The sequence below is a fragment of the Sphaerodactylus townsendi genome, linkage group LG03 (genome assembly GCF_021028975.2).
Source record: "Sphaerodactylus townsendi isolate TG3544 linkage group LG03, MPM_Stown_v2.3, whole genome shotgun sequence".
Lineage (NCBI taxonomy): Eukaryota > Metazoa > Chordata > Lepidosauria > Squamata > Sphaerodactylidae > Sphaerodactylus > Sphaerodactylus townsendi.
The window spans coordinates 19,393,448-19,405,340 of NC_059427.1; the positions used below are offsets into that span (position 1 = coordinate 19,393,448).

Sequence of the window (11,893 nt, forward strand, 5' to 3'; positions counted from 1 at the left end):
GATGGACTGTTCTCTTTTTCTTGCTGTCCCCCACCCCGGGCAGGTGCTGTTCACGGGGGTGATTGACGAGGAGGGGGAGCGCGTGGTCACGGAGCTGGGGGGCTCTTTGGCAGAGTCTGTCATCGATTGCACCCACCTTGTAACAGACCGCATCTGCCGGACAGTCAAGTTCCTGTGTGCTCTGGCTCGAGGCATTCCCATTGTTACCCTTGACTGGCTGGAGAAGGTGAGCCCCTTCCCCTACTCCCTCCCCACATCTACCGGAGCTTGTGATGGACTCGCTTCTGCTTCCTTCGGGACTGTTCCAGTCTTCAAGCTGTGATCCAGGAGCTGGAGGGGTTTCTTGCTACCTGACTCACATGTGTTTGACAGAGAGAAACTGTTCTCTCTTTCTCACAATACTAGAACCAGGGGGCATTCATTGAAAATGCTGGGGGGAAGAATTAGGACTAATAAAAGGAAACACTTCTTCACGCAACGTGTGATTGGTGTTTGGAATATGCTGCCACAGGAGGTGGTGATGGCCACTAGCCTGGATAGCTTTAAAAGGGGCTTGGACAGATTTATGGAGGAGAAGTCGATTTATGGCTACCAATCTTGATCCTCTTTGATCTGAGATTGCAAATGCCTTAACAGTCCAGGTGCTCGGGAGCAACAGCCGCAGAAGGCCATTGCTTTCACATCCTGTATGTGAGCTCCCAAAGGCACCTGGTGGGCCACTGCGAGTAGCAGAATGCTGGACTAGATGGACTCTGGTCTGATCCAGCAGGCTAGTTCTTATGTTCTTATGTTTCATATCTGACAAATATCTATAGCAGTCGTCCCTGACACAAATATGCTACAAGGCGGTGCGGTTTTTTTTGGCCAATCATATTATTTCTGCTGTTCTGGTTGTTTCTTTTTATGAATTGTTTGTGGTGATGGATGTTACCTTGGACATATCTGGAAAAACAGGATCTGATTTTTTAAAATAAATTGCCAGCATGCTGTAAGAAATTATTGCTTAACCGCATTCATGAGCCCAGAGCACCCATTGACAGCAGAGGTTGCACACTGCTGCTCTGTTTGATGTAGTGTTCTGGCCTTGACTTCTTCCATTCACCCTGTTGGTGTTCGGCAATTCTGTCCCACTTCTCTGTCATAAGAACTAGCCTGCTGGATCAGACCAGAGTCCATCTAGTCCAGCTCTCTGCTACTCGCAGTGGCCCACCAGGTGCCTTTGGGAGCTCACGTGCAGGAGGTGAAAGCAATGGCCTGCTGCTGCTGCTCCCGAGCACCTGGTCTGCTAAGGCATTTGCAATCTGAGATCAAGGAGGATCAAGATTGGTAGTCATAGATCGACTTCTCCTCCATAAATCTGTCCAAATCCTTTTTAAAGCTATCCAGGTTAGTGGCCATCACCACCTCCTGTGGCAGCATATTCCAAACACCAATCACACGTTGCGTGAAGAAGTGTTTCCTTTTATTAGTCCTAATTCTTCCCCCCAGCATTTTCAATGGATGCCCCCTGGTTCTAGTATTGTGAGAAAGAGAGAAAAATGTCTCTCTGTCCACATTTTCTACCCCATGCATAATTTTATAGACTTCGATCATATCCCCCCTCAGCCGTCTCCTCTCCAAACTAAAGAGTCCCAAACGCTGCAGCCTCTCCTCATAAGGAAGGTGCTCCAGTCCCTCAATCATCCTTGTTGCCCTTCTCTGCACTTTTTCTATCTCTTCGATATCCTTTTTGAGATGTGGCGACCAGAACTGAACACTGCACTCCAAGTGCGGTCGCACCACGGCTTTATATAAGGGCATGACAATCTGGGACGTCAGATGTAGCTGGATAATTTGTGTCCGGTGATTTCCTTGGGAGGCTGCCCATGAACTGGTTCTGTGAACCTCTTTCTTTCCAAGCTGAAGTCACACATAATAGTGACTGCTTTGGGGGGCGGGGGGCTAATCAGAGCAGTTTTTACTTTTGGAGTATGAGTGAAGTGTGCATCCAGATTAAATTCAGAAAAAATGCCTCTGGCTGCTGGAAACCAGTGAAAACCAGTGAAATGAACTAGAAGCTTGGAAAACTGCCCTACAGCAGCCACGCAAGCAGGGCTCCCAAAGATGCAGAGTTATGTACTTGGCAACGTGATTGAAATGTTGTGTGCAGAATCCAAAGAGGAAGAGTGCTGACGTGGTGAAGTTCTCTTTGTCTATGTCGCTAATATTTCCTCCTTGAAGGCCAGCAAGCGGTATCACAAGGCGTGTTTTGGGGCCGGGGGCCGGGAGATGGAATTCTGACACGGCCCGGTGGGCACAGCAACAAAATGGCTGCCACAAGAGGCAGAGTTAGCCACACAACGATTGCCACGGGTTACGGTGGCTCAGCGCAGATCTTTGTGCTGTGGTGGTACCTGATGCCAAAGCATCATTTAAAGAAATCTGCTCAGCCTTGCTGGCCAAAAGCCCTACGTGGCCCCACCGCTTCCTGATAACATTTGGTGGGCACCAGAAAAGGTGTCAGCGAGCGCCATGGTGCCCCTGGGATCTACTTTGAGGATCCCAAGTTTAGATAGTCAAAAGTTCATATATCTGCTCAAGGGAGTTTTCACTCTGGAAAGCCTATACCCCCCAAATCTCACTAGTCCCTACGGTGCTACTGGACTTGGAACTAGCTGCTATTTCAGTTTCTAGCTTTCGATAATTCATGGTGCCAGACAATATGGTGCGTGAGCCTTTATTAAAAGGAGGAATAGAAGGATTTTCACATCCCGTGACTCACTTGCTTAGTTTTTCTCCTGTTTCTTTTTCTCTCTCCCCCGCTTCCTCACAGAGCAAGCGAAACTCTTTCTTCCTGGCACCGAATAGCTTCCTTGTCCGAGACCCCGATCAGGAGAAGAACTTCCAGTTCAGCCTCGCCAAGTCCCTTCAGAAGGCCCGGCAAAAGGGAGGCCTACTTCAGGTGAGGCTGTGACTAAAACACCCTCTCTCAGAATCACTCCTGCAGACCCACCAAGCTTACTTGGCGCGACAGGAACGAATGTATGCCTGCATCTTCTCTAACCCTAACCTTCCTCCTGCCGGGCTCCTTTTAAAAAAGGAGTATTTGGAACAATCAGACCCCTGAACAAATGGCTCGGCTTCACTGGTTTCTCTAAAACTATATATTTCATGTTAATTAAGGGAAGGGTGGGATTGGCTGTCTCCAGAGAAACGACTGTCTCCTCAGATGAGTGTCCGATTCCAACCGGGGTCAGATTTTTGCAAAGGTTCCCAAAACATTGCAAGTGGCAGGGTTCACAACTGGGCTGGAGTTCCCCCTCGTCTTCGTGGGGTCATAGTTGCATGAATAACAATAGAACTACCACCACTGTTGCACTCTGGCTATAACCAATATTTCAAATACGTATATTTACAAGTTTATATATTATTATTATTATTATTTTATTAGACTTAATAAACCGCCCAACCCCCGAAGGGCTCTGGGCGGTGTACAATGAGACATAAAACAAATACAATATAAGGTCTCATAATTACAATACAACAATAAAACATTAAAATTCATTAAAATACATTATAGCAGCAATTCCAAAAATTACAAATAAAAATACATGCCCAGAGGCATGCACAGATGGCGCCCAACCCAAAGGCCAGGAGGGCCAGCATTGCCCAAAGAATAGATGGTATCAGCGATCAGGCAATGTTGAAGATGGTAAAACTGTCGTGGGGGCTCCAGGGGGGGGGCAGGCAGTCTGCGGCTGGCATCCCCAAAGGCCCGGCGGAATAACTCGGTCTTACAGGCCCTGCGGAACTCACCACGGTCCCTTGGGGTGCCGGACCACTGAATGGTAAAACATTCCCACTGGGGCGGGGCCAGGGCTGTAAAGGCCCTGGCCGAGGTAGAGGCCACAGCCGTGTATCTATGAGGGCAGGGACTACTAGCAAATTGGCCTCCGCAGAACGCCAGAGGAGCCTATTAGGGCTGGCAGTAATGGGGTCAGACGGTCTACTGCAGGTATGAAGGCCCCAAGCCGCTGAGGGGCCTTAAAGGAGTTAACACCAACACCTTGAAGACGCATCCGGAATTCCACTGGGGAGCCAGTGCAGAGCCCGGTACAGCACAGGGGGGTAATATGATCTCTAAAAGAACCACTCCTGTCAAAGAGCGAGCCGCTGCATTCCTGGACCAACTGTCTTCCGGATCAATCGCAAGAGGAAGGCCCAGCGTGGGGCGAGCTACAGTAGTCCAGCTCTGGAGGTGACTCCGTGTGGGCATGGATCTCTCTGGCCAGGTCGACTTGGTAGAGATAGGGGCCAGCCGCCCGTGCTTGGCGAAGATGGAAAAAAAAAAAGCCGTTCGAATTAACACAAGCCACCTGTCTCGCCATGGATAATGAGAGAATCCCAGAGTGAACCCCGAGGCTACAGGCCAAAGAGGTCGGGGCCAATGAGACCCCTTCCAGCACTGGTGGCTGGAAATCCCCAATCTCCCCACTGCGACCCAGCCAAATGACCTCCGCTCTTCGATGGATTAAGTTTTAACCTGCTCTGCTTCCAACTACAACTAGAACCGCCTCCAAACAGTGCTGTAGAGCTGCAGAGGGGAGGAGCTCTTTCCTCCTCCTCCCCTTCCTCCTCCTCCTCCCTCTCCTTCCTCCTCCTCCTCCGTCCTTCCTCCTCTCCATCAAGCAGAATGAGCTGGGTGTCATCAGCATACTGGTGACAGACTCAGCCCAAAGCTCCGCACCAGCTGAGCAAGGGGTACGCATGTAGATATTACAAATAAGAGCGGGGATATTGCAAGGCTCCCCCTGGGGCACACCACAATAAAGTGGGCACCGGGCTGGGAGGCCATGGTCCCCGCACCACACCTGCTGCCACCCCTATCACGGAGAAACGAGGGCAATCCACTGAAGGACCGTGCACCCTGTACCCCTGGACACAGCTTTGTAGGCGGTGGAGTCAAAGGTCAGTGGGTTGCGACCACATCAAACGCTATGCTTGGTAGATCGAGCAACACCAGCAGCCCGATCCGCTTGCTGATCAAAATGCATGCGGAGCGTATCTGTGACGGGGTAAACAAGGACCGGTCTCCGTCCACTGCATGCCCAGGCACGGAAGCCTTGGACTGGAAAGGGATCGAAAGCTGATGTGTCCCCTCCAGAAAGGCTCCTGAAGCTGCTCCAACACCACTCTCTCACTTACCTTACCCAGAAACGAAAGATTCGAGACTGGGCGGTAATTGGCCAGATCACTAGGATCTAAGGATGGTCTTTTCAGGAGTGGAAGCGGGACCACACGCCTCCTTCAACCCACCCGGAAAAACTCCTTGCTCCAAGGGAGTTGTTAGAAATATTAATACTCAACCAGGGTGTGGGAGTCGCAGAAGCTCCCCAGGCAGGCCTTTCATAACTAGCCAGGAGAGGCAGGATCCCAGAAGGGGACAGGTTGTACAGGAGTCTAACAGCAGCCAGGACTCCTGTCAGCACATCAGGCTCTGAGAGCAGGGAAAACTGGATCCAAACAAGAAGGATCAGAAGAGCGGCCATGGAGCCTCCAGTTCACTTAACTGTCTCAAGAAACGTGGATGGAAAGGTCCCATGGCGGAGGCGACGCAACTTTATCCGCAAAAAAGCTCATCCAAATGCCCTCCCACAGCCGATATCCAAAGTTGGAATTTACAGCCCCCCTCCGACAAGGGAAGTGAGGGAACGAACAATCCGAAACAATTTTGCTGGGGCGAGAGCTAGCGAGATCTGCGAGGAATGAGGACGCAAAAAATAAGCTCGTTTGCCACCTGTAATGGGTACATACATCTCATAGGCCTTCATAAACGTCCTAAAAGATGATCGTGCCGCCCTGCGTCACGCGAGACTTCCTCCACACTTTCGCTCTAGCCGACGTCTGAGCTCCCACGCTTTCATCCGGCGTATGGCTCCTCGGGTATACCAGGGAGCGGCCAGCCGAGAACGGGGGTGCAGAGGCGCACTTGGGGAGCAAGCACCTGCGATGGCATCGGCGGAGAGCCTGGAATTCCAGTCTTCCATTTGCTCATCAAGGGTGCCAGTGGGTTCAGGATCCACGCAGAGCATTCAGGAAACCAGTGGGATCCATGCTAAGTCTCCGCTGGGCGGGCATAAATCAGCCGATACCGCCTAGAAGCGGATTTGGTTGGAGCAGAGAGTCCATCCCGGACCTTCAGGGCAAAATGGTCCGGACCATGGCACTCCTAGCAACAGAGGATACTGCACTCATATTTACTCCTGGGACCCGAAGACCAAAATCCAGAGTTCTTGGACGCAGCCTCATGGGTGGGACCAGAATTGATCAAGAAGAGGAGAGGCCAAGCGTCGCCATGGATGACACCAAGGTCCGCAGCGCCACTGAAGCATGAGGCGTAGCTGTCCAACATGGGCGTTGAAATCACCCAGGACAACCAGCGCCTGGGGAACCGCGAATGCCAGTCAGCCACCGCCTCCCAGCAGCTGCGACAGGCTATCTCCCGGGTGCGCTTAGGCGACCGGTACACTGGAAGAAGACAGCCAACCTTCTCCGAGGACATCCCACTCCCAGGCCGGCACACTCCAATACCAGTGATCCACTCGGGACAGGGGACATTTTCAGCCCTGGAAAGGGATCCGAATCTCCGGACAAACAGCACCACTCCACCCCCCATGGCCCTGGGTTGAAGTGATCTGGTGAATGCGTCGGAAACCTGGGGGAGACTTCAGCCCAAGGGCGACCGATCTCACCATCCCGCACTCCATGTTTCAGTAATGCCAAGCCAGGTCCCACCTGCTGGAGCCCCCGGTAGAAAATCCCGGAGCGTCAGCTGGGTCTTATTATTGATGGACTCAGATGGCATTTATTAACACCAAGGACTCGAAGCAGGGTATGCCCTGAACTCCACAGCCTGCATATCGGCTTGATGGATGGGGCCGAGGAGGTCAGAAGGGGAACGAGCAAAGCAGCTGCTCCTTCGCCTTCTTTCATATGGCCCCCGCCTACCGTCATATCTACCCCGTCCCCACACAGCTGGAATCCCCTGCCCCAAAGTCACTTCCCCCACACCCCCACCATCCCCTCCCATATCAAAAAAACCTAAGCAAATACAACAACTAATCAGTTGAGGTATAAAAATCCAACCTAGTTCTAGCCACTAACAGCACAATCTCCTAACTCTAAATGACTAGAAGCCTAATACTAATCCTCTAACTTCTAACTGACTACGAACTAATTAACTAACTGCAACTACAACTCACTGATTTACAATAATACTTGTTAACCCTACAGGCAACCTCAGCTAACTAACTAATCCAGGCTACTGCACATGCAGAGCTAAATGAGCGGGGGCTTCCAGATGGACAATTTCACACACACACCCCCGGGCCAAAAGATCTTCCAGTTCAGCCTGGCCTCAGTCCTGGGAGGAAGTAGAAGAAAAGCAGTGGATAATACTACTAGGTGTCTAGGAGGAGTTGTAATTTAGGCACAAAACTGAGAGACTCTGCCACCGACTCCCACAGTCCCCGGCAATCAGAACCCACAAGCAGTAAGCTCTCAGAACCAGAAACAGTAGTCTTGCGCCCCAAGGTGCCAAGATGTTAACACGGCCGACTGGAAAAATGCTGCCACCAAATGCCAGTCAGGCAAAGAATAGAAACAACTCTCCAGACAGCTGGGAGTCCGAGGCTCCTGCCACCAGTCTCAGGCGCTCCCAGATAGTCTTTTCCTCACTTCCAATCAGGCAAAGGATAGAGACAGCTCTCCGGACAGCTGGGAGTCTGAGGCCCCTGCCACCTGTCTCTGGCTCTCCCAGTTGGTCTCTTCCTCACAGCTGGGCAAACCCAAACTCCAAACAGGCAAAAAATAGAGACAGCTCTCCAAACAGCTGGGAGTCCGAGGCCCCTGCCACCAGTCTCAGACACTCCCAGTTGATCTCTTCCTCACAGCTGGGCAGACCCAAACTCCAAACAGGCAAAAAATAGAGACAGCTCTCCAGACAGCTGGGAGTCTGAGGCCCCTGCCACCAGTCTCAGACACTCCCAGTTGATCTCTTCCTCACAGCTGGGCAGACCCAAACTCCAAACAGGCAAAAAATAGAGACAGCTCTCCAGACAGCTGGGAGTCTGAGGCCCCTGCCACCAGTCTCAGGCACTCCCAGTTGATCTCTTCCTCACAGTTGGGCAGACCCAAACTCCAAACAGGCAAAAACAGAGACAGCTCTCTAGATAGCTGGGAGTCTGAGGCCCCTGCCACCAGTCTCAGACACTCCCAGTTGGTCTCTTCCTCACAGCTAGGCAGACCCAGATTCCAATCAGGCAAAGAATAGAAACAGCTGTTCGGGCGGCTCCCGGTCTCAACTCCAAGCTGCTCAGCAAACACACAGCCAGGCAGTAAACGAACGGAGCCGGCATCAAACGCGGGGGAGAGGCTTCTGCCACCAGACTCTCCCACCCCGTCTACTTGTTCACAACAAAGTTGCTTCTCCAACTTCTCTGGCTCGGGCTCTGCTTCCGCCGCCGGCGCCTCTGCTTGAGCCGCCGAGGAGACGCTGCCAAACAGAATAACCGCATGTAGGGGCCAGAGGGGGGGGGGGTAGATAAAAACCCCACGTACCCATAAACAACTCTCCAGTCCAAATTGAAGACAAAAAGCAGATAAAAACACATCCTATAGGTAAAAAAGCCTAAAATCCCGCAAAAACAGCGGAGCTTCGCTGCTAAGCTCCCGCTGCGAGTTTATATCACTGTTCATACTTTTTACATATTTCATTGGTTGTAAATACAATCATTTCATTGGTTGTAAATACAATCATTGGTTGTAAATACAATCATTGGTTGTAAATACAATCATTTCTACATCCAACCGGTAAGTTCAACTTATTTTTAACAATAATAACAAATAAATTCAGGGTCATCCGTATTAATTCAGGTAGGTATTTAGTTCATACTCTCCCATCAATTCAGCATCCTTAAGGTAAGTCTGTATGTATTAAATGATAAGTCCAAAATTGTACACAGACAGAAGTCCAAATTCTTTTAAACACTTTTAAACACTAGGAGGTCGCTCTAATTAAGGCATTGTAGGGTAAGTTTTCCACCAACCGTTTAGGATGGTACGATTTAAAATGGAGCGCCTTATTTCGATCTGTTGGCTTATGGAATGCTCTAAAAGCCACTCTCCGATCCGGTGTAATATAAAGGGTTGTATCTAGGTAATTTATTTCTGCCAGATCGGCCCTGCCGCTAAATTTTAAATTGTCTTGAAGACTATTAATCCAATTGACAAACTCTCCAAAATTAAATGGTGCATTGAACAGAAATAACAGGTCGTCTATATAACGTTTATAGACCAATAATTGGGCATGAAAAGGATTGTTCTCTGCCTTCAGAATATATTGCATTTCAAATTGGTTCATGTACAAATTAGCAGCGGACGGTGCGAAACTACTGCCCATACTGAGTCCGGTGGTCTGTAAATAATAGTCTTGTTGAAATCTGAAATAACTATGGTCCAATATTAATTCTACCAAATTAATAAGGAAATGTGAGGGTGGTAAAGTCTCTCTTCGTTTCTGAAACACTTCATATAGGACCGCTCTGATTTCATCGTGAGGTATCACAGTGTATAGGGAAGCTACGTCCAACGTCACAAATACCATTCCAGCTGGACACCGAATTCCTTCTAACTTATTGATTAGGTCTGTTGAGTCACGCAAGTAGGTGGTCATTTGTTTAACAGCCGGTTGAAGAAAGGTATCTATATATTGTGCCAGCGGTTCTGTGATGGCACCCGTAGCTGACACTATCGGTCTTCCTGGTGGAGGAATCCCACCCTTATGGATTTTTGGCAAGGTGTAAAATATTAGCACCCTAGGAAATTTATTAATAAGAAATGTAGACACTCTAGCAGGGATCCATGCTGCAATCTCCGCCTCCTGAACTGAAATTTGTATCAATTTCTTTATCTTATTGGTGGGATCTCCCGATAGTTTGACATAAAATTTGTCATCATCTAATTGTCTCTGTATTTCCGTTATGTAATCTTGACGATCCTGAATAACAATGGCACCACCCTTGTCAGCTTCTTTTATAACTATAGTCTTATCAGATTTAAGTCTCTGTAGGGTCTGTTGGTCTTTCATGGAAAAATTCCAATATTTACTTCCTTGCCTCCGTTGCCAAGTTTCTGCCTTAGTAATGTCTTTTAGAATCAATCTTTCTAAGACAGTAATGGAAGGATCAGATATCGGAGGTGTAAATGAGGACTTCGTAATTATTTGTCCTGGGCCTAAGTCCAATCTTTGGGGAGGTTGTTCAGCAAAAAACGTCCGTAGTTTCTGTCTGTGTACAATTTTGGACTTATCATTTAATACATACAGACTTACCTTAAGGATGCTGAATTGATGGGAGAGTATGAACTAAATACCTACCTGAATTAATACGGATGACCCTGAATTTATTTGTTATTATTGTTAAAAATAAGTTGAACTTACCGGTTGGATGTAGTCGACAAGAAATGATTGTATTTACAACCAATGAAATATGTAAAAAGTATGAACAGTGATATAAACTCATGTATATAAACTTGTAAATATACGTATTTGAAATATTGGTTATAGCCAGAGTGCAACAGTGGTGGTAGTTCTATTGTTATTGATGTTGACTGTTGCACCCCCCCTTTTTCTTATGTGAGTCATAGTTGCATGACCACAAAGACTTGGACTGGAAGGCCAGACGGGCAGGGCTGGGAGCTGGGAGTGTTCACCCCTTTCCTGCGAAGAGTTGTCCGCCCCCTGCTGGTTGCCTGATGTACCTGTCTCTGCCTTTCAGGGCTATGAACTCCACGTCACTCCTAACGTCAAGCCGGAACCTGAGCACATGAGAGACATAATCAAGTGCAGCGGGGGGACTTTCTTACCCAGAATGCCTCGGGCCTACAAGGTGCGTGGAAGGGGGAGTAGTCCTTGCAGGCACTGTAAAAATGGCACATTTGATGTTAAGAGCTGGGCCCGCAGGCAGGTGTGGTGGGGTGGAGCCCGAGGAGGTGGTGGCAGGGTCCCACCTGGTGGTCCTGAACACCCACCTTTTGACCCTTTGAAAAGGACAAACGTGTCGTCATCTCCTGCCTGGAGGACCTGCCTCGCTGCAGACCAGCACAGGATGCCGGGGTCCCCATCGCCAACTCAGAGTTTATCCTGACGGGGATATTACAGCAGAAGGTTGACTTGGAAGCCCACCGCCTCGGCACTCCGGACGGCCCCTGCCGCGCCAGCCCTGCCGCTCTCACCACGAGGGCCGGCAAGAGGAGAGCTGCGATGCCCACGAGTCCAGCCCCACCCAGTACAGCAAAGAGACGGCGCTGATGCTGCAACGTGGCTAGGAACATGGAGTTGCTGCCTTAAATGTGTAAATAGCATTTTTTTAAAATCGCTGTCAATAAAATATTGGGCATACAAATAGCCAGTTTTTGTGAGCAGAGCATCTGGGAAGAAGTAATTGTGGTGTCTGCAAAGGGTGTTATTAAAAATGCTGCAACCTGAACAAGTCGTTTCCAGCTGTCAGACAGCCTTGGACTTACAACTTAGTAAATTTTGGCAGCAGATTAAATTGTGGGTTTAATTTGCTTTGCAGAACCGGTCACGCAGTTTTAATAAACGAGACCTACCATCTTTGTTGGGAAGGCTCCCATTTACAGGAACACACCAGGAGCAGAACGGTCTCAAAATGAAGTAAACATGTCCTCACCAGATGTAGGGGCTGAGGGGTTGTGTTACAATTATGGAAGGCACCAGCTCAGCTCTCCATGAAGTCACCATGTTCTCTTAGCATTAGCCTCCCGTCTGTAATATGGGGACAATAACGTTTCTGTTCAACCCTACAACAACCTTAGTGTTGTGTCTTGTGACTAT

The 11,893-nt window shown here is 49.3% G+C and overlaps 1 protein-coding gene across 3 annotated transcripts in view; it reads left to right on the forward strand.

Moving 5' to 3' along the window:
* MDC1 (mediator of DNA damage checkpoint 1) overlaps nt 1-11,525 on the forward strand; it is a 34,979-nt gene extending 23,454 nt beyond the window's left edge. For all 3 annotated transcript variants that reach the window (XM_048491332.1, XM_048491331.1, XM_048491333.1), the window contains 4 exons: nt 44-226; nt 2,813-2,941; nt 10,815-10,925; nt 11,087-11,525. In XM_048491332.1, the coding sequence (XP_048347289.1) occupies nt 44-226; nt 2,813-2,941; nt 10,815-10,925; nt 11,087-11,347 (684 nt within the window). In that variant the 3' untranslated portion in view covers nt 11,348-11,525. The remainder of the gene's footprint in view (nt 1-43; nt 227-2,812; nt 2,942-10,814; nt 10,926-11,086) is intronic.
* The last annotated feature ends 368 nt before the right edge of the window (nt 11,526-11,893 follow it).